Source organism: Pseudoliparis swirei, chromosome 16 (genome assembly GCF_029220125.1).
Source record: "Pseudoliparis swirei isolate HS2019 ecotype Mariana Trench chromosome 16, NWPU_hadal_v1, whole genome shotgun sequence".
Taxonomy (NCBI): domain Eukaryota; kingdom Metazoa; phylum Chordata; class Actinopteri; order Perciformes; family Liparidae; genus Pseudoliparis; species Pseudoliparis swirei.
In genome coordinates, this window is record NC_079403.1 from 13,537,053 (window position 1) to 13,559,078 (window position 22,026).

Here is a 22,026-nt window from a genome sequence, read left to right on the forward strand (position 1 = left end):
GCATGGATGACAGAGATAGTTTGGAGGATCCTGGTTTATCCACTGTGCAGTACATTTTCTAAGCTACAGCAAAGACTATCGACCCGATAGTTCTCCCTGTGGAGGGGGATCAATGGAGCACCTAATTGTCTGACTGTTAATTCTCCATTAAACTAAATTACAATGAAACATTAAAATAGCCTCCTTCAGTGTTGTTTAAAAGTGTTGTTAATGCAGATCTGTTTTAAGGGTTCTAGACATGTTCTAGCCGCCCCTCCCCCACACACATACACACACACACACACACACATACACACACACGCACGTTTTAAAACACATTAGACCTTAGTTTCTCTTTTGCTTATTTGATATAGGCCTACCATTAGGAAATGGGCACATAATGACAGTTACAGTAAAGATTGAAAGCAGTGATTGGAAAAGTCAGTTTCTCATTGGGATAACTTCTACGAGAAAAAAAAGAATGAAATTACGACACAGTTAGCTGGAGAACCCTGTCGTCTCACTTTTGAAACCCCAGAGGGAAACGAGTTTCCACTTTTGGCCTCTAGGTGGCCCCGTAACAAATGCCCGCCGCTCTTCGGTGCAGTCGTCATCTCTCTGCGCTCTCTTTGATTGTTTACCTTTTTACAGCTTCCATGACGGAAGTCGCTTCATTCTGTGAGTTTTATTGAAAATGTACAAAGCGAAGCAATGACACGTTTAACATGTGAAGTCGCTTCATTAGTTGTGAAGTGGAGTGTCGGCCATGTGTGTTGTTTGTGTTGGTGTTGCACGGTGTTATCTGTGAACAACGGGGAAGCGCCGTTGCTCGTTGCTCCACTGCCTCGCCACACGTTTGCACACACAGCAGGTGCATAGGTGTATTAACGCGAACGGTTCATCAGCTACTTAGTGCTCCGGGACCTCATCATTCAGTGGCGCAGTTAGTTTACCATGCAGGCCCGATGGTGTCAGACATGAGGAAAGCCTGGAGGCAGAACCAGTGCTGTGTTGCAGTGGAAGTAAAGCAGGAACTTGTGTTGAACATATTTAAAGTCTCGCGGTTTTACTTTGAAGACCTTCTAATACTTCTAATTCAAAATGAGAGAAACTGAATATCGAGATGTTAGTGGCTTTCTATTGCTTAACATTGCAGGAAATGTTAATGGTTGAACATTTATAGCCAAATAGAATATGAAAATATATAATATTTATAAATTAACATACTTTTTAAATTGTAGGATTACATTCAATTTATGTCATAAAATAAAACATCTTGAGAGACAGGTTTATAACACCAGGTTTTTACTTTCATGTTTAGCAAGGTTGTGGAAGAGGTGTAGGCAATATAATGACTACATTATTACAATGTATTATTATGTCAGCTAAACTAATTGAAAGATAGACAGAAAACTGAAACAAAGAAAATGGATAGTCCAGTGGAGTAGCTGATGCACTTAAGTTAACGATTGACGTAGTCCGTTTTTTCAACTGTTCCTGCATGCGGGGAGGTAAAAGGAGGTTGTTAATAATTCAGCAGTGGTTGAGAGCATCTACACGTTTTGCTCTGTTCTCTGCTAACTGGATTGTAAAGCTGAAAAGTGAGCAAGGGGGTGCTGGCTCTCCTTTAAGCTTTTCTTTTGTTTAAAGTAGATTTAACAAAAGGATGGCTGGTGAGCACAAGTTTCCGCTGTTTGGGTTGAGTTAGAATTTCTTACAAATTAATTTAGATATTGTTACATATAGCAATTTGTAATTTGAAGATTGCTGTTCAACACAAAAGAGATATTCTGGCAGATAAAAAGAGGAGCAACAGTGTCTGTCCTCCTCTCCCGAGTTGCAGGTGAGTCCATTGATTAAAGACCAGCTCCTGTGGATCCTCGCCATGGATGAAGAGTTGACGCCTTTGGACTGCCTTCTGCCCTCAGGTACGGTCTTTTCAAACACACGCTCCCTTGGCGCAAACACCGAGGCACGCAATCAATCAAATACAAGTTGTCCATGCACACATGGCGCGTTCACTCACAAGCCACAAACCGGGACCTCAAACACAGATCTGAATGCGTCTGATCAAAACACAAACGTACTCACATTACTGTCACACTTGTCTTTCTCTCTGCATCTCTCAAACACTCTGAGACACACACACACACACATACAGTCTTGAGGGAATTCAAACTCCAAAACAAATCACTGGTACTTTCATGACAGCAATGTGTATTTATGAGATGCACTTCCATGTGTCTTTTTAGTTTGGCTGCGTAAATAATTAATGTTCATTGAAAGAAGGTCGGATGTTTGTTATGTCTGCTGTTTGAGGTGGCATTGTGATTATTTAAACATTTCTAAAAATAAATAATCTTGCTCCTGAATACAACCTCTGTGATCATATAAAGTCACTTTGTTCAAACACAACCTTAGAAAAAACACGTTTAGTGTACAATTGACTGAAATCTTTTCCGTTGTACTAATTTCTATTTTCCAAAGGCACGTGGGTACATTTCTGTGACAAGGTTTATGTCCCCATATGCTTTCTGTATCTGTTGATGCATATAGTCTGAACCAGCCTCCCTCGAGACCTGAAGAAGAAGCTGGTTATAGCTGCCTTTTGCCCACTGCGCTAAGGTCAAGGTTTATGTGAGCTCCCTGGTGGTGTGTAAGTGTGGAGGAGGTAAAGCTGCCCACGGGCAGGCTTTACTAAGAGCTGTAAAGGTCAAGGGGATCGTACAACATGTTGGCTTGTAGAGCAGCCTTTTGCAACCCTCTGAGCATGGCGCTCTGTGGGTCGTGGAAGTACTGCCAATTAGTAAGATTACACTCTCATTTACATTTTTGGGCAATATACAAAGATAGCTATTCTTTATAAATATCTAGCCTTAATCTGCTCCAGAGCTCATATCATCATCGGGAGGAGACAACAAGCTAATGTTCCCTCCGATGCAGCGTCATAAAATGAATCTTTTTATTATTATTTTTAAATGCTCCCTATGCGTTGAGGAAACACGACCCCGAATACATTCAATCTGGATTCATACATTGTTTTGGTAGTTCAAGCGTACAGTGGACAAACACACATTAACAGTCTAGTTTCTTTTGTCTCGTGTTACAGCTCCTGTTGTGTACGTGTTATTTCTTTAAATCTATTTTTTAAAGAGATTATTTTGTGACTTTGTGAATTTTGTGACATGAACACATTATAATGAAGGACGCTGCCATTGGTGGAGTACCAGCAGCAGCAGCACTTTGTCCAAATACAATTGTGCTGCAGGGTTCTGACACTGGCGAGAAATATTGTCCACCCACAGAAAGATATAGATATAGATCTTAGGAGTGAAAAGGAAACGTTCTGTCCCCAAAAGGCTCAGCAGTGTCGGAGCTTTTGCCTTTGTCATCCTTGGATTCAGCATACGGGCACCGATCAACCTTTTTCATCGACCCGCTGTAAGCATTCTGTGTGCAGTTTACTCATGAGGATGTGTGAAACATTCAGGTACCTCCGTAGGAATGAAATATCCTGCCTTGACCTGTTGTCGTCTCTCTCTGTCCATTCAGAGTGGACTGTGGGAAAGAAATACAACACCAAACCAGAAAATGGGCCAACAACTTTCTTTTTTAATGTTCAGGTGATTTGATATGAGCATTAAATCCTCAAAAATTCAAGGATAAAAATAACCTTTAACTGAAGCACAATTAATAAGAAATATATAATAATTCATAAGAAAAAGAAAAAGAAAAAAGCATTACATTTTTTAAATAATTTCTTTTACAAAACGGCAGCGGCAACAGAAAGACGGCTCAGTTTGTCGAGGTCCGGGCATCACAACGGGCGGGTGGACGTTTTCTCATTTGGATTTGATCCACAAAACTCAACCTATTTGTGTATCCGAGTCCTGTCAATCTGGCAACATTTCAAATGAGACTTCACACCCACGCCAAGGACCTGCACGCCCTCTGGTCATTCCCCTGTGGTTAAACAGTTTTTGGAAAGAGATCACAACTTTCAGAGTTTCATGTATCATTCCTCTATCTCCATGCACCTGCCTTCTCAGTGACCTGTCAGACTAAATAATAACAAGCAATCCGTCTTTACTTGGAGCTCGAGCTGTTGCCAAGAAGAATATTCTCCTCAATTGGAAATCCAGACACCTCCTCTCCATAAAACAATGGCTGAACCGTGTCCCAGAACATATATCAGTCGAGCTCGTCTCTGCCAAACACAATAATCAAACCACGGAATTCAATCAACATTTCTCATATTTGACCCTGGCTCTCAATCTGCCCGGGTGCTAAATGCCACCCTATTACTATCAGCATCTTTAGAATACAATCCCACTCCTCATACCCCATCGTACACAGTTAAAGGAGGAAAAACAAAACAAGGATGTATTATTTTCTCGCTTCTTTGTCCGTCAGCTCTTTTCTCTTTCTTTGCTTTCGTTGTTGTCCGTTTCCATACATGCGTCCTTGTTTACTCTTGAGTGCCTTTTGCCTGTTTGTTCTATGATTTTGTCCTCTTTTCCATTAATAACTATCGTGTCTATGATTAGTCATTTCCCATCTTCCTCATTGGGGTTTGAAAAACGAAGTGGATTTAGTCCTCTGGAGAGGGAGGTTAGTGGCGGGCCATCCCCCAAAAAAGAGTGAAAAAAAGATGTCGAATACATTTATTTTGATTATATATTACTACTAACAAATGGAAAAACGTTCTCTGATACTACCATCTCTAATACAAAGATTGGCTGCATTTCTCTTTTAAATAGTTTTTAGAAATACAATTTTGAACTCAATATCGACGGATATTGGATTGCTGGTCACAAAACAACAATTAGAAGAGTATTTGCACTTGTGATAGACATTTTTCCCTATTTTCAGACACTAAATAATTAAATAATTTTCAAAACAATGTACACATAATTCTGTTCACGGCAGGCCCAGTACATAATTCGTCCCATTTTGATAAAATGAGTGAATAAATGAGTGCAACTGGAAGAACAGAGCCTAGTACTGCGTCCTGCACCATTTATTAACTGGGTATTAAAGATTGTATTATGGTGCGTTGCTTCCTTTGTTTCCCTCTGGCTCCTATTGATTGCTGTGTGAAGGTTATAATCCTGCTGTTAGACGACTAAGGGCCGCTGGAATTGTGCCGTACATATGTTTGGATTAACTTGACATTCTTGCACACGTCTGTGATTTGCACAGAACCAGAACACAGAAGTGGTGTCGGCTTGCGCAGCTCCACACAAATCAATAACACTCAAAGGCCAACATCAGTCAAGAGACACTCACTTCTGATAGGACGCCATCAGCAGTTTTGAAGCATCCATTGAAACAGATGTTTACTCAAACACGCTCGCGGAGCATTACAGACCACGCACCTGAGTTTGCTCTCTGCAAATCCAAAATGTATTCTACAGATTTCACAGAGAGTGCAAATAATGGATGCAGATCAGAACCAGATCAGAGCACACGCATCCTCCTGATGATACAGTTGTTAGATTAATCCGTCACTTTGTAATCAGAGGTAACATTTGTTCAAGATTCCCTGTGTCATTCACTTACACACTAAAATATTTATCTCAGCTGTACATTACAACCATTTTTCCTCCAGTCGATACAGTAAAAAATATTCCCATTGTTGCTTTATTTTCATATCTCACAGGAAATACTTATCCCGCTGCTGTGGAGGATATAAAGACAAATACAATTAGAGAAAAGCTGAACATCGAGATACAATACTTTTTCAAATATAGAGTGTGCAATGTTAACCTTTTTAAATTTCCTAATTGTAATTATAAATGGCTATTCTTGGAAGAAAATATTTGTGTCTGAGTTTGTTGTATTTATGCTGTCTGGCACTTCCAAGGTGACATTTCTTTGAACAGGGTGCTCGAAAGGCTGCACCCCTCCTTGTGTGTGTTTGTGCGACGAGGGGTTATCGGAAAAGTCACGGCTGGTTGGGTTTGTCTTTTGTTCTCTGTACACCTCCAGCCAATTAAGAGACAAGACTGACAAATCTACTCCTTTTCCTCCTCCTCCTCACCTACCCCTCCTTGTGTCCTCCTTTAGTGTCCTCCTCTTCACCATCTCTTTCTTTCCTCATCCCTTTAATACACTCTGCTGGGGTTGACTTTCGGATGGGAAATGACCTTCCATGGAAGTGAACTTTTTAACAACATCAATCCCACCGCTGCAACAAAGTCACAAACCCAAAGACACTTTCTCAGCTTTGTCAAAATGCACTTTTTACACTTGAGGGCTTAACACCACAAAGGGAGCTTCATAGGACAAAGGGTGGTGCACATTAAACCTCAAGATACTTTTCTTTTTCCTTCTAAACCATTGTTTTCTTTGGCCTCCCACTGCATTTCTGATGTATTTGGAAATGTGTATTTGGGAAAGATAAAAGCTTTAATGGATATGCCATGCAGTGCTGTTCTGAAACTGGTATCCAGTTGTGCGGAATTTGCATGAACACAGTTTAGCTGTGAGGGAAGAGGGCATTGTAATCACAGTGTTGCTTAAGCTCGCACATTGCATTTTGGCTTCGCTACAAAGGGCAACTACTTTAAAAAGGGATGTGAAATCATTCATGAGAGTGAAAGATAAATGAGCATGCAGTGGAATGGCTAAGTGTTGAGGCGAGTGAAAGCTTTGTGCTTTAGTCTTTGCTCCATTAAGCCTTTTCTAGCTGCCCTGTTTTTATTTTGTCAATGAAAGCAGAGGCTTCCATCATATATTTTTTTCATCTCTGGCAGACGGAAAAAAGACAATCCGGACGTGTCCGGGGGAACTGCGTTAGAAGTAGAGCAAAAGTGAGGAATAGGGGGTTAAGAAAGGAAATAGATGTGTGAAACGATGCACCCTGGGAATGACAAAGACGCATGGAGGTACACCGAGAGGAAAATGATAAACTGTGCAATGTCACGTTATGTTTGGTTGTGCTGTTTTTGAATGGGCTTTCCTGTGTTGCCATGCTGGTGTGTCATCAAGGTCACAATATTCAAATGAGCATTGGTGAGATGTGTGTGTGCAGCTTAGCGCACACATTCTCCTTGAAAGAAACCCAACAACAACTCCTATGAAGGACTTTGACTTGTGACCCTGGTCCATGAATGATTGCATAATTTAGATAGACATTGACTACACTCGCTCTACATTTATGTTGTTATTTTCTGAGGCAAACAAACCACTCATTTGATGTGAGTGTGTGTGAGTGGGAACACATTTTGAACTTTAAACCAACGTTCAGCATCCTGACTTGTTTGGAATGGTTTGTGTTTTTATTCCTCCCTCTTGTTTTCCTGTCTCCATGATAATGAGCTCATCATCCCTGCATTGTTTTAGTTGTGTTCTTTATTTGGCCCATTCAGTGCCATAAACAACAGCCACCATTCTGTATTTAATAGGCTTTTTTTTAAAACAGGAATTACAATGATGTGCTATGTTTTTGGAATTTGGACATTATGTTCCATCGTCTGAAGTGTCTCTACCTGATTGGTTTTGATTCATACCTCTCCTTTTTCCCCTGATTTTCAGGCACACAGAGGATCTGTCTGATTATTCTGAACCAGCCTCTAAATCAAGACTACCTGCACATTCTCTGGAGTAAAGGTAGAGCTCACACATCCCCCACACAGATCAAACAAGCCTCTAATCCAGGATATAATAATAATATATATTAGATCTCATCTGCATTGAGTCGCACTAGGCATTTATTCCCCTGTTGTTCTTTGTGGCACTGTGCTCTCTGGCCTGTGTAGTCTCCACTGTGCCATATCATATTTACTGCCATGTCATTGACAATGCCCCCACTCTGCCCTGTACCCACATTTCCTGTGAGACGAGTTTTACTTGAAGCAAAGATGACATCATTCTTTTGCAGAAAACGTTCCTTCATGTTTCATTTCATAACTCCTGTGGCTGTAGGACCTGGACAATTGATATAATCCCAAAAATGATATAACTATTGAACAATTCACAGCTTGAATGGTCAGCATGATTGTGTTGCCCCTGAGACACTGACGTTTTATGATGATGATTAAAAAGGCTAAATGAGTTTTGAATCTGAAATGTCAGTTGAAACAGGGTCATTTAACTCAACAGATAAACCTGAAATATAAGTGATCAAATAGGAGCTGTATTGTCTATTCTTTTCATTCATTATTTCCATAGGTCATTCTTTCACGACACTGAACTGTTTGCCTGACACCACACGTTGTTGGTTTTTATTCGTTCCAAATCACTGAAAACACTCTTTGTAAGGTCTCCAGATAGCAAGGATAGCATATCCCTTCGGATGCATCCTAGTGTGTATACATTCATTACAGCTAATTAGTTGGTAAGTAATGTGAACACGGGCAGTGGCGGTAAGTGTCCACTCCACTCAGCGGGAGAGGAGTGAAAAGGTCGATATAAACCAACCCAGTGCACCCAAGACCCCCACATTTAGAACGTGGGCGTTTCAGTCGTAAGAAGTCCCCCTTCCAAAGGGACTCTGAGTGGTTGTTACGTCTCTGAGGTCTCGAGCCGCCTTGCATCAGAGGGGAAATGATCTGGTTCGTGATATGGACACATGGGGCATACTTTACTGTCCTTCTCTGTGACAAAGGGGAGAACATTTCAAGCAGGAAATAGGTTGTCCATTCATATTCAAACGTGCATTGTCACGGTGCTATTAGAGTGGACCCACTAGCACGACTCAGACAGGAGTAACTGGTGTTGTGACGAGATGTGCCGACGCTTCGAAGCGTGTGTCGAGTAATGGAGGGGGCGTTTCCTCGAAGCGCGTATCGAGGCTTGCTTCATTTAGGGGAGGAGCCAAAAATGATGACGTCCGAAGCCTCGCTGCCCGGCTGTACCACGTGACTGCTTCGGGAAGCGGTTCAGATTTTGCCGGGAGGTTTGACAGCAATATAAACCCCTCAGGCTCCATTCAACATGTGGGTTGTTGGTTGAGAGTTTGGAGAGTTAGGAGAGTGAGGAGAGAAGGATAGGTGATAAGATGGAACTGTTGAGAAACTGGTATTTCTGAATAAAAATGAATAAAATGTCCCTTGTCCTGTACATCACTGTCCAAGTTACACAAGCATATTCAGTCCCCTCTTTCTTACACACACACACGTTCACTGTCCTCTGCCTGCTTAAGCCCATGCCATCTTCCTAAAGTGACATAACATTATTACACAACCTGCCATATCATATGATACTACCATTTTGGGAACATTTACACACACAGAATACATTCAAAAAATATTTTATTATGCACATATGTGATAATTTATGTACAGAAATGATTTGGTCATACATTTTTGTAATTCATAGTCATTCCCAACAGCCATAACGGACACAACAATTCAATGCATCACATTATGTGGTTCAGATACAGCTGCCTGTGATTATGCACTTGGCCAGTAGGTGGTTTCGTGAGCACATGAAGCTTCGAGAAATGAACTCTTTCTCGAACCAATTGGCTGAAGTGGTTCGATGCCTCATGAGGCTTCATCTCACCATCACTAGGAGTAACAAAGATGACTGTCTTTGGTTGGAAACAGGCTGGGTCAAAACCGGGAGATCAGTCGAAGAAGCAAACAAGTCCAAAAAGGGGCGGGGCAGAGAATCAGAGGTCAGGGCAGGCAGGCAGGGTCAGAACAGGCAGGTCAGGAATATACTCTAATAACGCTGGAGAACTTGGCATGAAAACACAAGACAATCTGGCAGAGGACAAGTGGAAGTGAGGGAGCTAAATAGTGAGTAACTAATGAGGGGATGGGCTGCAGGTGAGAAGGGCATGAGGACCAGGTGAAGGGAATGAGGGACTAACGAGGGAGTGATCAGAGGCAGGTGAGGGGAGTTGGATTGACAAGATGGGAAGCAGGATCTGGAATAACATGATACTTAGTGACAGGATGAAAACAACTACTACAAAAAGGAAGGCATGGAGCTAAACTGTTACATGCATCACCCGTTGTGTAATACAAACAGCAGCTTTGTTCATGTCCTGGGGTATTTTTATGTTTATTGTCGACGATGATGTGGACCGTGTTCACTCTCCTTCACATCAGCAACCTGCTAGTCATAATTTATGAAATAAGGATGTCCCCAAGATCCCAACCACTGTTTTTGTCGCAGTAACTAGAGGATTGATGTGCTTCATCAATACCCCAAGACCGTTTAAAAGACAAACAGAAATGCATCCTCCAAAGGCTCATTGTTAAAAGATGGAAAGAAATATGTTTTTGAAGGGAAGTAGAGCTCCAGACTCCCTGATGTGTTGCTCATGAGACACGTTGATGCATAATGGTTACTTGGCTGTGATGTAATAAATATGCAAAGCCGACTGAGGCTTTAAACCAGACATGTTTATCTGAATCTTTATCCCACAAGTGTGTTTTTCTTTTCAATCTGGTGAACTCATCAGACACGAGGCAAAATTAACGAGAATAACTTGAGCCGAACGGTGCTGAATTCATTCGGCGTGTATTTGTTTGATCAGTGGAGAGAAGTGGCTGGGTCACTGGGTCTCAATGGTTTTGATGCTGAGACTGTGAACAATAACAACCTGTAGGCAAACTAATTCATAAAATATCTTACACATGGATTTATGCAATCAAGAAAGGTAAGGAAACAAAGTAACTTTGCAGACACATTTATGATCATCAGATTAAAATATCTGATTTAATTTCACTGACTACAGTTTTTGATATTCTTCAATTTAGAAATAACCCCAAGAGGCACCTGAGATCTTTGTCACACAGCTCTCTGCCTTGTTTACATTTGTAATTGAGGACCTTTCGAATTTTCTTTTAATAGCATTAGACAAAGCAGTTTCCTCATCTATTGCCTGTTGCCCCAAGATGAAGATCCTTTTTAGATTGTTAATTAAGTGAGAATAATCAAATGTAAATGTATAATTTAAAAGAAGAACAACGTAGACCGTTCATCAAGAAGATATTGGTAAATGTTTAATTAAGGTGGATTGGGTTTGATGACTGCCACGGATCAGAGTCCTACACTGTGCATGCAGAGGAAAGGCCAGTTTCCTGAGCGGCACAATACAATTTCTATTCAGAAAATTGCAGTTGTTATATTATTTGACATGTATTGCAACACAAATTCGTCAGTGCACACAATATCCAACTTAAATTATTTGTTTGCTTTCATATGTGGAGATATTAGACGGTAATAGAGTCTTCACGCCCTGTTGAATATAACTTACCTCAACAATGTTTGGAGATTGATATTTTTCATTTAATGCCAATCTGTTCAAATCCAAAATGTGACCAGATCAACAGCGTTTGACTGATGTGGTTTTACTCCAGGGATTACATTTGACATTGTGGAGCAATTACAATTACATCGTTTAAAAAAAAAAAAGATTTTATTTTTCTTATCCCGGTCAATACTTAGTAGTTCAGGAACAATAATCTTAATCTTAACATGAATCAACTTTTGCGACCACTTTGAGATAGAGAGACATGTCCGGTGTACTCTGACAGTGTGAGGCAGCTCGATAACGTCACATGGCATTGAGTTACTCATTCTTATACAAGGCTACTTAATAAAGTTTCAGAGAGATGTTGAGTGGTTTCTTAAGTGCCACAAGCAATGCCGAGGCGTGGAGTTCAGAAATTGGGAAGCTTTCTTGATCGGTTTTGCACATCGGACCTGAAGAAGTTTTGACAGGATGATGGTGATGATGATGATGATGAGGATGCACGAATGGCCAATCTCAGACCTCTTGCAGTGTGATGACGAACATGCTTTAAGCAAGTTTATCAGTCCTCCCTTGATAGGCCATGTATTTTTAATGTTGTTTATGGGATTTGTCGGTGTGCGCATGAGCGTGTCTGAGCGAGTGTCACTCTCCAGATGGTTGTTCACCTGGAGGCATCGTAGCCAGGTCTCCACCCTCACAGACCACACACACACACATGTGCACACACACACACTGCACTCTCAGGTTCTCTGATGTGCTGCCCCTGAGCTCCCGTATCACCTGTGGGAGAGGGAGAGCAGCAGGGAGCAGAGGAGCCATACCGGCTGGCGGAGCGCAACACTGATCAAAGTGAATGCTTATTTACACGTGCCGAGTGGGATGTTGTGCTTGGGATCAAGCTGCGTATCTTACTCACGCACCCTCTCACTCATTTAGTCCATCAGTCACCCACTTGCTCATCGAGTCAGTCACCCACTCCCTTGTTCATTCAGTCACTCATTTGCCTACTGACAGATCCTTCACTTACTTCTGTGTAACAACACAAACAAGCAAATCAATAAAGCAATCAGGGTTGGTGTCTATCTGGAAGAGAGGGAAAAAACGACCTGTGCCTGATTTCATCATAAGTTGATGTTTCTTAACATCACCCATCGGCCAATCGAGTATCCGCCGTGCAATCAAGGCCGGTTGGGTGATTTATCTGCAGTGCGTCGACGTTTCCCCGAACTTCAGCATTTAAGCACATGTGTCAGACGGCGTAAATGGGCACCTTGAGAATTCAAATTGAGAAGCTGTCCGCGAGGATTAAAGGATAGAGGTCGTCAGAAATCCAAAAAGCAAATTCCCTGAAGGCTGTTTGTGGAAATGTAAAATAATGAGTGAAATAACCGGGGACATTTTGACCCCTGGAATAACAAAGAGTAAGGATAAAGTGTAAGAATAAAGACTCACCGGGTGGAGCTAGAGAAAAAGAAAATGAAATCTATATATATATATATTATATATGTGCAGGAAATCAATCAACTTTGAGGCGAATTGTAGAGAGCAGGGAGGATCTGGAGACAGGAGGACAAGTGGACGGGGAGAGGTGGACTGATAGATGAAGGGAGGGCATCAAGGCATCATAATAAGGATAATAATCTTTTCTCTGCCCTCTGTGACCATTTGCCCTCCCCTGTACAGCACTAAAGCCCCAACCTGACAGGTATTAATCCTCACCACTAACCTCATCAATACTGGCCTGCTATAGGATATACCACACATGTATGTGTGTGTGTGTGTGTGTGTGTGTGTGTTTCTGCATGAACGTGCATCTTTCCTGCATGAACAGAAATGACAGGTATAGTACTGTGTGTGTGTAGAAGTGCATTATCTCCTGACACGCAGCAGAATGAGTGGCAGGAGGAGTTGGTTCTCCAGCCTGCAGGGAGGGATTATTATGACTAGTTAATTTACAAGGTCATCTCCACTTGCTTCTGCTGTCCTCACTCAGCTCACAATATCATACATATATATATATATATATATACATGTCAAAATTCATGCAGCTTTGGACCTTGAGCTTTGGGTGCTCTGAGGAGAAAGAGAAGATGGAGTTTAGCTGTTTACTTTACAATTGGGGTGCACTTCATACAGCCGTTAATTCATAGTTTTCAGCGTGAGAATGACAGTAATTGTGTTTAACTGCAGATCGAGATGATCTTCCTCAAGTTCATTTCACCCACCTTTTTGCCATTTAGGCCGACTGTGATGAAGACAAATGTAATGTTGAGAGTTGTAGAAAGACAGCGGCTCCCACAGGCATTTAAACTACAATAAACATTCGATTAGCTTTTGAATAAGCTTGTCCCGTTTTGTGTGAAATTAGATTGTAGAAAACTGCCAGAAATGGCAATCTTAAAACAAAAGAAGCACACTTGTTGACTATTTGACATGCAAGCACAAGAACAACTGTAGCTAGAAACACAGTTGGGGACATCAAGCTGAACACAGGGAGCAGCATGCTCTACTGTGGCGATTTAACCTGGAGGGATCTACAACTAATATAGACAATTACTTATAAATACAAAGTCCAGCTGGTCACTACAAACTAACTTCATAAACAATACAACACTAAAGATGTCGGCTCGACCAGACTATTGGATAAAACGAGTGTGTCAGAGTGCTGATGAACAAACTGTCTGGTGTCCGAACGGTGCAGCGTCAAGTTTCTCACACTTAAGCATCCGATTGTCTCCAAACCAAAACATTGCCCTGTGCTGCTCCAATTACTACTGGATGTGCTCTGGAGAAAGATGTACTTACCCTAGATGTCCCCTTTTTGTCTGTATTGTAATTCCAAGTGTGGAATGAGGAAGGAAATACATTAAGCTCAGAAAAAAGGCATTGGGTGTACACTCGCAGTCTCCAAGGGTACACCCAAAGCCTTTTTACTGAGAGACACTGAAAGTGAACACAACTTTGAAACGGTTGAAAACAATTCCCTCCCTTACCCACGGCCTTTAATGTGTGATGTAGTGCCACTGCTCAAATACCTTCTGAAGCCTATTGAGGCTATTTTCATAAACGTGTGACGTCATTCTTCCGACATTAGGAGAGGCAGTTTTGACGTCAACAGAGGAGGGAGGCTGCACTGTAAATGCTTTGGGGAACCCTGGCATCAAGTAAGTGTAGTGTATAATTATTTTAAAGAGGTTTTGATGTAAACAAGATTTTGAAAAATGATCCCTCATTGATATTTATGAGATCTGCTTCCAGACTGGAAGGGACCTTGCTTATCAAAGCTAGGCGATGTCTCCCTGCGATGAAATGCAGATTGCGGTGACCCGGTTTGAAAGCAGCCTCAGATTCTGGCTGCTTATATGGCAACAATATGGTGATAAAATACATACGATGGGAAATGATAAAAATGTCAGATAGCATTTAAAAAGTTGTTATGATGTTGGTACTTGAAAGCTGCACTTTGTAGAATCTCTTCAAACCTCTTCAATTTAGTGTGGGTGTGTTTGTGTGTTTGTGTGTCTGTGTGTGTGTGTGTGTGTGTGTGTGTGTGTGTGTTAGTTAATGGGATGTCATGGAAAAAGAGCTGAGTAAATGATTGACAGATTATTAAGTAACTGTACTAGAACCGTGAGTCTGAAAAAGATTGTGTGTGTCTGCATGTGTGTGTGTGTGTGTGTGTGTGTCTATACACAGGTAATGACTGATATCTTCACAGTCTGGCACCAGCAGGCTTAAAGAAGAGTTTCTCTGTTTGAAAAGTTTCCTAGCCTTTGCACTGTCAGAGATAATGAGCCATTTACATTCCAATCATTTCTTGACGTGAAATCGTCGACAGCAGGTGGTGAGGGTTATGAATAAAGCACTGCCTTGAGTGTCTTATTTATATAAATGCAAATGCATCTGCATTCTCACACTTTTTAAGCGCTCCAGAGAAAGAAAGTTAGATTTAGACCCCCCCCCCAACCCGACTCGATTTAACTCTGCTAATCGCATCTATTTAAGTGTGCGAGTCTGTGTGCACCTGGATTTACAGTATGCAGGTGTAACTCAGTTTATTACAGGCAAGCCTATATTTTTAGGCCTGTGGTATCTTGTTTTTTATTATTATGTGTTACTGTGCTGTTTTTGTTCAATCAAACAAATGACATGCGCGAAGGCATGTGCACACTAACGGATGGGTTTTGGGGAAAGGACGCATTTGAGTAAAGAAAGCAGATGAGACGGAGATCTTGTGTACAACAGTTACCCATCGCCTCTTTTGTGCCGGCTTGAGTTAGTTGAAAAAACAGCTGATACTTTGAAGTTGTTCCCCAATGTGCAACGCGAGAGCCCGAACTCTTTAAAAAAAAAGAGAAAAAAAGAAAAAGGCTGCCTGTTCAATTTAAATAGAATAGCGGCCATGAAAGAGCATATATTTGCAAATAGTTTGCATCTAATTTAGTGGAACTTGAATACCATTTTAAGAATGGCAAATAACCATCTCATTTGAGTGTTTTTAAAATCAGAAAAGATAAAATGCTCTTTCACTTTCTTTGCCTTTAAAGTGTCAAATCCAATTTCCTTGCCGTGCTGTGTGTCATTTGTTAGATTTTCTTATGGCAGAAAAGTAGTTTTCTTTTAAAACTCATTTGTCACAACCTGCTTCTGAGGCCGTGACAAATATGGTGCAGACAGAGCAGTTGATGGTAAATGAGTGTTTATTTAACTTAATAAAGAAATAGTTAACGCTATGGAGTGTGGTAGTCAGTAACATCTGTCGTGTCGATGTGAACGCGTGTGCAATGGAGTGTCCGCCAAACCAAAGGAAACCAAAACCTAAGTCACCGGCAGCAAGGTTCTGGGACCACTCCACCTGTGACGGAGAGAATAACCTCCGCCCAGCAACACGAGAGCTCAAGGCCTTTCTGCCCTCCCTGCTCTCGGACCGGTCACTACCTGCAGTGGTTGATGCAATACCAAGGTTTTGGTTGAATCAGGCTAAAACTGATGCTGGGGTCAAAACTCGGGCTCTGTTTAAATTGCACATTTTCGTTACATTTTCCCTCTTTCTATAAATATGTTGTTGTGCATTGAGTGCTCTGATGTGAGACGTATAAAGATACACAACATTCATCTTTGGCTGCGTTCACACTTCAAGCTTTCGTGCTCAATTCTGATCCATTGCTCGAATCAGATATTTTCTTTCCTTTGGGCGTTCACATTATATTTTAAATGTGGCCCACATCAGATTCCAGTGAGAACAAAAAACAAAATAAAAACAATAAATAAGATGACACGCTGCCGTACGGAAACATCGAAACCACTGAAGTCAGCATTTACGTAGTGAGCAGATGAGGAAAACAAGAGCCAACATTTAAACCAAGGCTTTTCGTGGATCAACGGTGTGCCCTTCACACCGCTATGAATATCAGTATCAGTGTAGAGTAACATCTCTTTTGTTATCTGGCACTTAACTAAACGAATCCTGCTGAAATCGTCCTCAGAAAAACCCTGGAGACCGTTTGAAATCAAACCGCACCACAGTATGAAGAGAGATAAACAAGGTCCTATCTGAGAATGATTCATTTGTGAATCCTTCTCCCCTGTACAACTTGCACTCATAGCTGTCCGGTCACAATTCCTCATACCTTGCTTCAACCGCAATTGAAACCCCACTAAAGTAGACACACCCACCGTCAGCTCACCGCTGCACAAGTGGAGACTGTGGCGCCACACGTCGTTCACACCAGTTTGAACTGGGTCTGCATGGAACAGTAACTTGGTCACATTAGGGCATAAATGTGTCTCCAGTGAATGCAAGGCATACTATTTATCTAGAACACATTTCCTTCAGTTGCACGGGCTAAAGTACCTCCCTGTCTATCTTTCTGTAGCTCTCTTGAGGGCATGTGCTGATGGAGCTGCCAATCACCTGTACAACAACACCGCTGGAGACAGAGACAGGTGAGTCCGCCCTGTGTTCGCGTTTGCGTGCCTTCATTTGTGCTTTCACCTATGTCTTCCTCTGCGCATGCAGCTGATTGGTCATGTTTGGGAGGAAGAGGATAACATTGACAACTAGAATGGGCACTCGGTAGAGCGCATACCTTCGCATATCACAAGATTGGGCATTTAATTATGAACATTTTGGCATTAGTTGCATGCCAATTGGATAAAAATTGACCGTGCTATGGTAAAAAGAAGATTTTGACCTTTCCATGACCTTGACCTTGACCTTTGACTCGATTGATCCCACAATCTAATCAAATGGTCTCCGGATAATAAACAATCATCCCACCAAATTTCATGCGATTCAAGAAGATTTTGACCTTTTCATGACCTTGACCTTTGACCCGATCGATCCCAAAATCTAATCAAATGGTCCCCGGATAATAACCAATCATCCCACCAAATTTCATGCGATTCGGTTTAAAACTTTTTTTGTTATGCGAATAACACGCATACAAATAAATAAATACACAGCGATCAAAACATAACCTTCCGCATTTTCAATGCGAAGGTAATGAGGTTGAATAAACAATTCAATAGCACTGTGTTTGCTGTGTCTGGATGCATTTCCTCTATGTGTGTGTGTGTGTGTGTGTGTGTGTGTGTGTGTGTGATAAAGTACTGCATGTTCTGCAACCGTGCGTGTGCGCGCTAATGGAGGACTCCTGTCAGGCCAGAGATGGATCTGGGGTTTACTGTGTCCCTGAAGTGTTGAGGCTTTCACATTAACACGCCGAGTGTGAGCATGAGTGTGTATTTTGTCAGGGTGTGAATGCGTCATGTGTGTCTGTGTTCGACTCCCTACGTGCATGCTGTTGCAATTCCATCGTGGTAACAACCACTTTAGATTGTAGACATCTGTGGTGAGGACACATTTAGGCCCATTCACACCTTTTTAGTTTGTCCTTGAGTTCAAAGCCAAACTCTTTTTATGTTTGACAGATGATATAATCTTATAAAGTGAGTGTGTATGTTGACTGCATATCCACTAGCACAGGGGTTCTTAACCTTTTTGACCTCGGGGCCCAACTTTTCAAGTTCAAAGTGGCCAGGGCCCCCTTCAAATAGGACACGGTATTGGTTTAACTAATTGATCTCCCTCATGGTTTGATTTGCAATTTGATCATCAAGACATTTGTTCATCAAGTGTATATAAACCTGCGCATACAACAAGACGAACAGGAGAACAATTCATGGGACAAATCAAGCTATTACAAGGACAGATGTAAAGGCTCAAGTCGGACTTATTAACACACACAAAAACTAATAAATAGATTTTTACTACATAACCAAAGGAGGGACTGGAAAAATACGGAGAAATTTAAATTTGTAATAAAATGGATACATTCAAAATAATACGTTTCGAATAAATAAATAAATTATAAATTAAATAAAACAATGTCCAAATGAAAATATAGCCTTATAATCTGTGAATGATATGCTTCAGCAGTTTTCATGGCAGAACCGGAAGTTGCTCTTCATACCTGCGCCAGCTGGAGTTGGGCCTGTGTACGTTTTGTTCGTTTGTTTTTGGTTTCAAACAGAAAACAAAGAAACCATGGGATTTCCATATGAACCATATAACAAACGAACAAAAATGTACAGACCCATCTGGAGCCTCTTTTATTTTCTCTTGAAAAATCCCACCGGCTTTCCCACAAGCGCTGATGTTTGGTCTTGAGATGCCACTTCAGCGTTGAGGCTTCAGTGCTGCGTTGGTCGCGTTCAAACACTCCACACACAGAGCTCAGGCTCTTCACCTCCGTTAATAAAGCCCGACTTAAGTCGGGATTGTACATTTAGACTTGTGGAGGGTTTATCACCACTTCATTTTTTCTTTTAAATTCTTCTCCATAACTTTTGCGACAGGCTAGCGACTGTCTGAGTGTCTTCTTCTGCCTATTGGAGCTTGTAAAACAACCGACTGACGCATTACCGCCACCTAGTGGTGGGAAGCTATGTTGTAACTGAGCGTTTCACGCATAACAGTCCTACCTCTGGTGTCTTCAATTGATAACCTCCAGCGTGTCCTGGGTCTTCCCCGAGGTCTCCTCCCAGTTGGACGTGCCTGGAAAACCTCTCATGGAAGACGTCCAGGAGGCATTCGAATGAGATGTCCGAACCATCTCAGCTGACTCTTTTCGACACAAAACAGTAGCTGGCAAACTACCAGGACCCATGGCGAGAGTAAACAGCTGGTCCACGGTTCCACGACCAGGACAGTATCCGCACTGCTCGTCTTGAATCTGAGGTTTGATAAACGGTCGGTGCCTCCTTTCCGTTTTCTTCAACAATATATAATCCCCAATCAACACCAATTAGTCTCAAATAAGAACGGATGCTTCGAGAAGGAAAAGCTGCCTCACAGTTAAGGTTACGACTCCATTTAAGACTAGATTTAAGTGGGCAAGTACTTAGAGTCTGTTATGTTTTTGGTTGCAGATGAGGTCCTCACTAGTACTTTACAACCAACACGTATTGAATTTTCTAAATATAACGAGTCATGTATCTCCGTCTCAGTACAGCTCAGTGTGAGCTTGTTTGGCCTGCCGGCAGAATCTGCTTGTGTTACACAGTGTATTAATTTTCTGACCCTCCAGTCCTGAGCTCTGTCAGCAGCCTGTACAGTGGAGCTGACAGCCAGCCACATTGCCCCCAACCCAAACAGCAGCCGTCCTGAAAAGTTCTACATTTTACCGGGAGGCTTTGGAGACGACAGGGGAAAAATAGTGAGGAAGGGGAGGAGGGGAAAAAAAAATATGAATGTTTATGCATTGGGATGCGTAAATCAATCAACACCGAGTTTAGATGTGTTTAACCTACATTACCAAAAGTAATGGACTATGGAGATGGGGAGATGCAAGTGATCAATCAAAGCCAGGCTTTATGAGTACCAGCAGCAACACAGGCAACAGCAGTGTGTAATCAAATAGGGGGAGGTATGAGCGATGCAGGAGAAGGAAAATGACACTAAAGATAAGCAAACACTGCAATGAGATTGCTCGATACATATTATATTGAAACAAAGGTAAAGATGTAATTGATCACTCAGCAAAGTTGTGCCTCTGTGTGTGTGTGTGATTCTATTTGTGTTATTGTGCCCGTTTCTGTGTATGTGCATTTTGGAGCTTTCACTTTTCCCAAATGAAACCAGGACAGGGACATGATATTTTCCACCTTAGATGTCACAGTTTAAAACTTCTAAACATCGCAAGAGGGATATTTAGATACATGCAGCGAAGTATTAAGAGAAGTCCCACGTCCAAGCTGTAGCTGACACAGTTTTCCAGTTTTCACAGTTTTAGAAAGAGAAGCCAGCAAAAAGTGCTTCACAGTCAGTGTCCTGACATTATGCTGGTGGAGAGTTAAGTCATGTCCGATTTGTTAAGGGAAATCATGGCATTTAATTTGCCTGGATGGAAACTGCCTGAGGTTGGCTTTTTATAGGACAAACCTAAATTGAGATTTTAAGATTTTCTTTTGAAATGTAAACGATGGCAACCCCCACCAACAACACCACCGCGACCGTGAACAGAGAGTTGCTAAGTCATTTTCTGTCAACAGGCTTAATTGTAGCCATTAAGGATGGAGAGAAGAGGGGGCACGTAATGCTAAGGCTTTCTGTCTCTCGTGATGAGCGACGTCAAGGATTCAACTTCCCTTTGTGGGGCGGTCAAAGACAAACGATCAAGATGCAACTTGAATTCATTCAAATTGCTATGCTTTTTTTTAATCAATGATCTCACACACACACACACGATAGCATTTTGTTATTATCACATCTTCCTCTCTTTTCTGTTGCCTTCTATGTATGCTCCTGTCGACCACTGTGTGCTTTTCGCTCTGTCATGATTTCTTTGATGATATAAAGTACATGGCTGATGTCTGCGCGTGATCTCTCTGTTCAAGTTGCTCAGTTCTTAGAAGTCTTTGTCTTTCATTTGTTATTTTCACATTACTGATTCTAAAGTACGAGTAGTACCTCCTGGCAGGAACATTGTACCTGAATAAGGGTTGATCATCCAATCATGCTTTGTCTCTCTAGATTAAATGGCTTTTACTTTTACTTTGCCTTTCACTCTAATTTCTTTTGTTGTATTTGTTAGCACCAGACAAGAAGCCGTATTCATCATTGACATTCATGCATATATTCACATGTACTGCACTTTAATCACAGACATTTCTAGTGCGAGGTTGGCAAACAGCCACAATCAGACGGCAACTGCTCAGCATGAGCGAACAAAAACATCTAAATCCAACACAAGCCCTGACCTATACACTAAGACCGTTCACCAAAGGAATGCACTAAAATAGCCACCAATGTGGCTTTTTTTCATTGGAGCTGCGACCGCATGCCTCTCATGTATCCTAATCTTCCTCATTTCAAAATGAAAATAACATTCGGACTAATTTGTGCATCTAATCAAATCCTCTGAGAGGATAAAAAGAGATGGGTGAACGGGGAGGGGGGGGGGGAGAGTTCATAAGAATTGTAGCTGTGTGTGGGTCTTGTGTGTAAAGTTACAGAACCAATTATCTGGCCATGTGGTTTCTGTAGACGGCATTGCCCTGGCATCCAACAGCACTGGAAAGAATCTTGGCGTTATCTTTGATCGGGACTTGTCCTTTAACTCCCACGTAAAGCAAATCTCAAGGACTGCATTCTTTCATCTGCATAATATTTCAAAAATCAGGCACATCTTGTCTCAAAAAGATGCAGAAAAATTGGTTCACGCGTTCATTACTTCGAGACTGGATTACTGCAACTCCTTATTATCAGGCTGCTCTAATAAATCTCTTAGGTCCCTCCAGTTGATCCAGAATGCTGCAGCTCGTGT

At 41.6% G+C, this 22,026-nt stretch overlaps 1 protein-coding gene across 4 annotated transcripts in view; it reads left to right on the forward strand.

The window, feature by feature from the left end:
- The first annotated feature begins 618 nt into the window (after positions 1–618).
- tpk1 (thiamin pyrophosphokinase 1) overlaps positions 619–22,026 on the forward strand; it is a 61,486-nt gene continuing 40,078 nt past the window's right edge. Inside the window, exons 1-4 of one of the 4 annotated variants that reach the window (XM_056434322.1) lie at positions 619–657; positions 1,823–1,907; positions 7,519–7,593; positions 17,074–17,143. In XM_056434322.1, the coding sequence (XP_056290297.1) occupies positions 1,865–1,907; positions 7,519–7,593; positions 17,074–17,143 (188 nt within the window). In that variant the 5' untranslated portion in view covers positions 619–657; positions 1,823–1,864. Of the gene's footprint in view, positions 676–918; positions 1,105–1,822; positions 1,908–7,518; positions 7,594–17,073; positions 17,144–22,026 lie in introns of those variants that run through there. The other 3 variants (XM_056434323.1, XM_056434321.1, XM_056434324.1) reach the window with 3 other exon arrangements.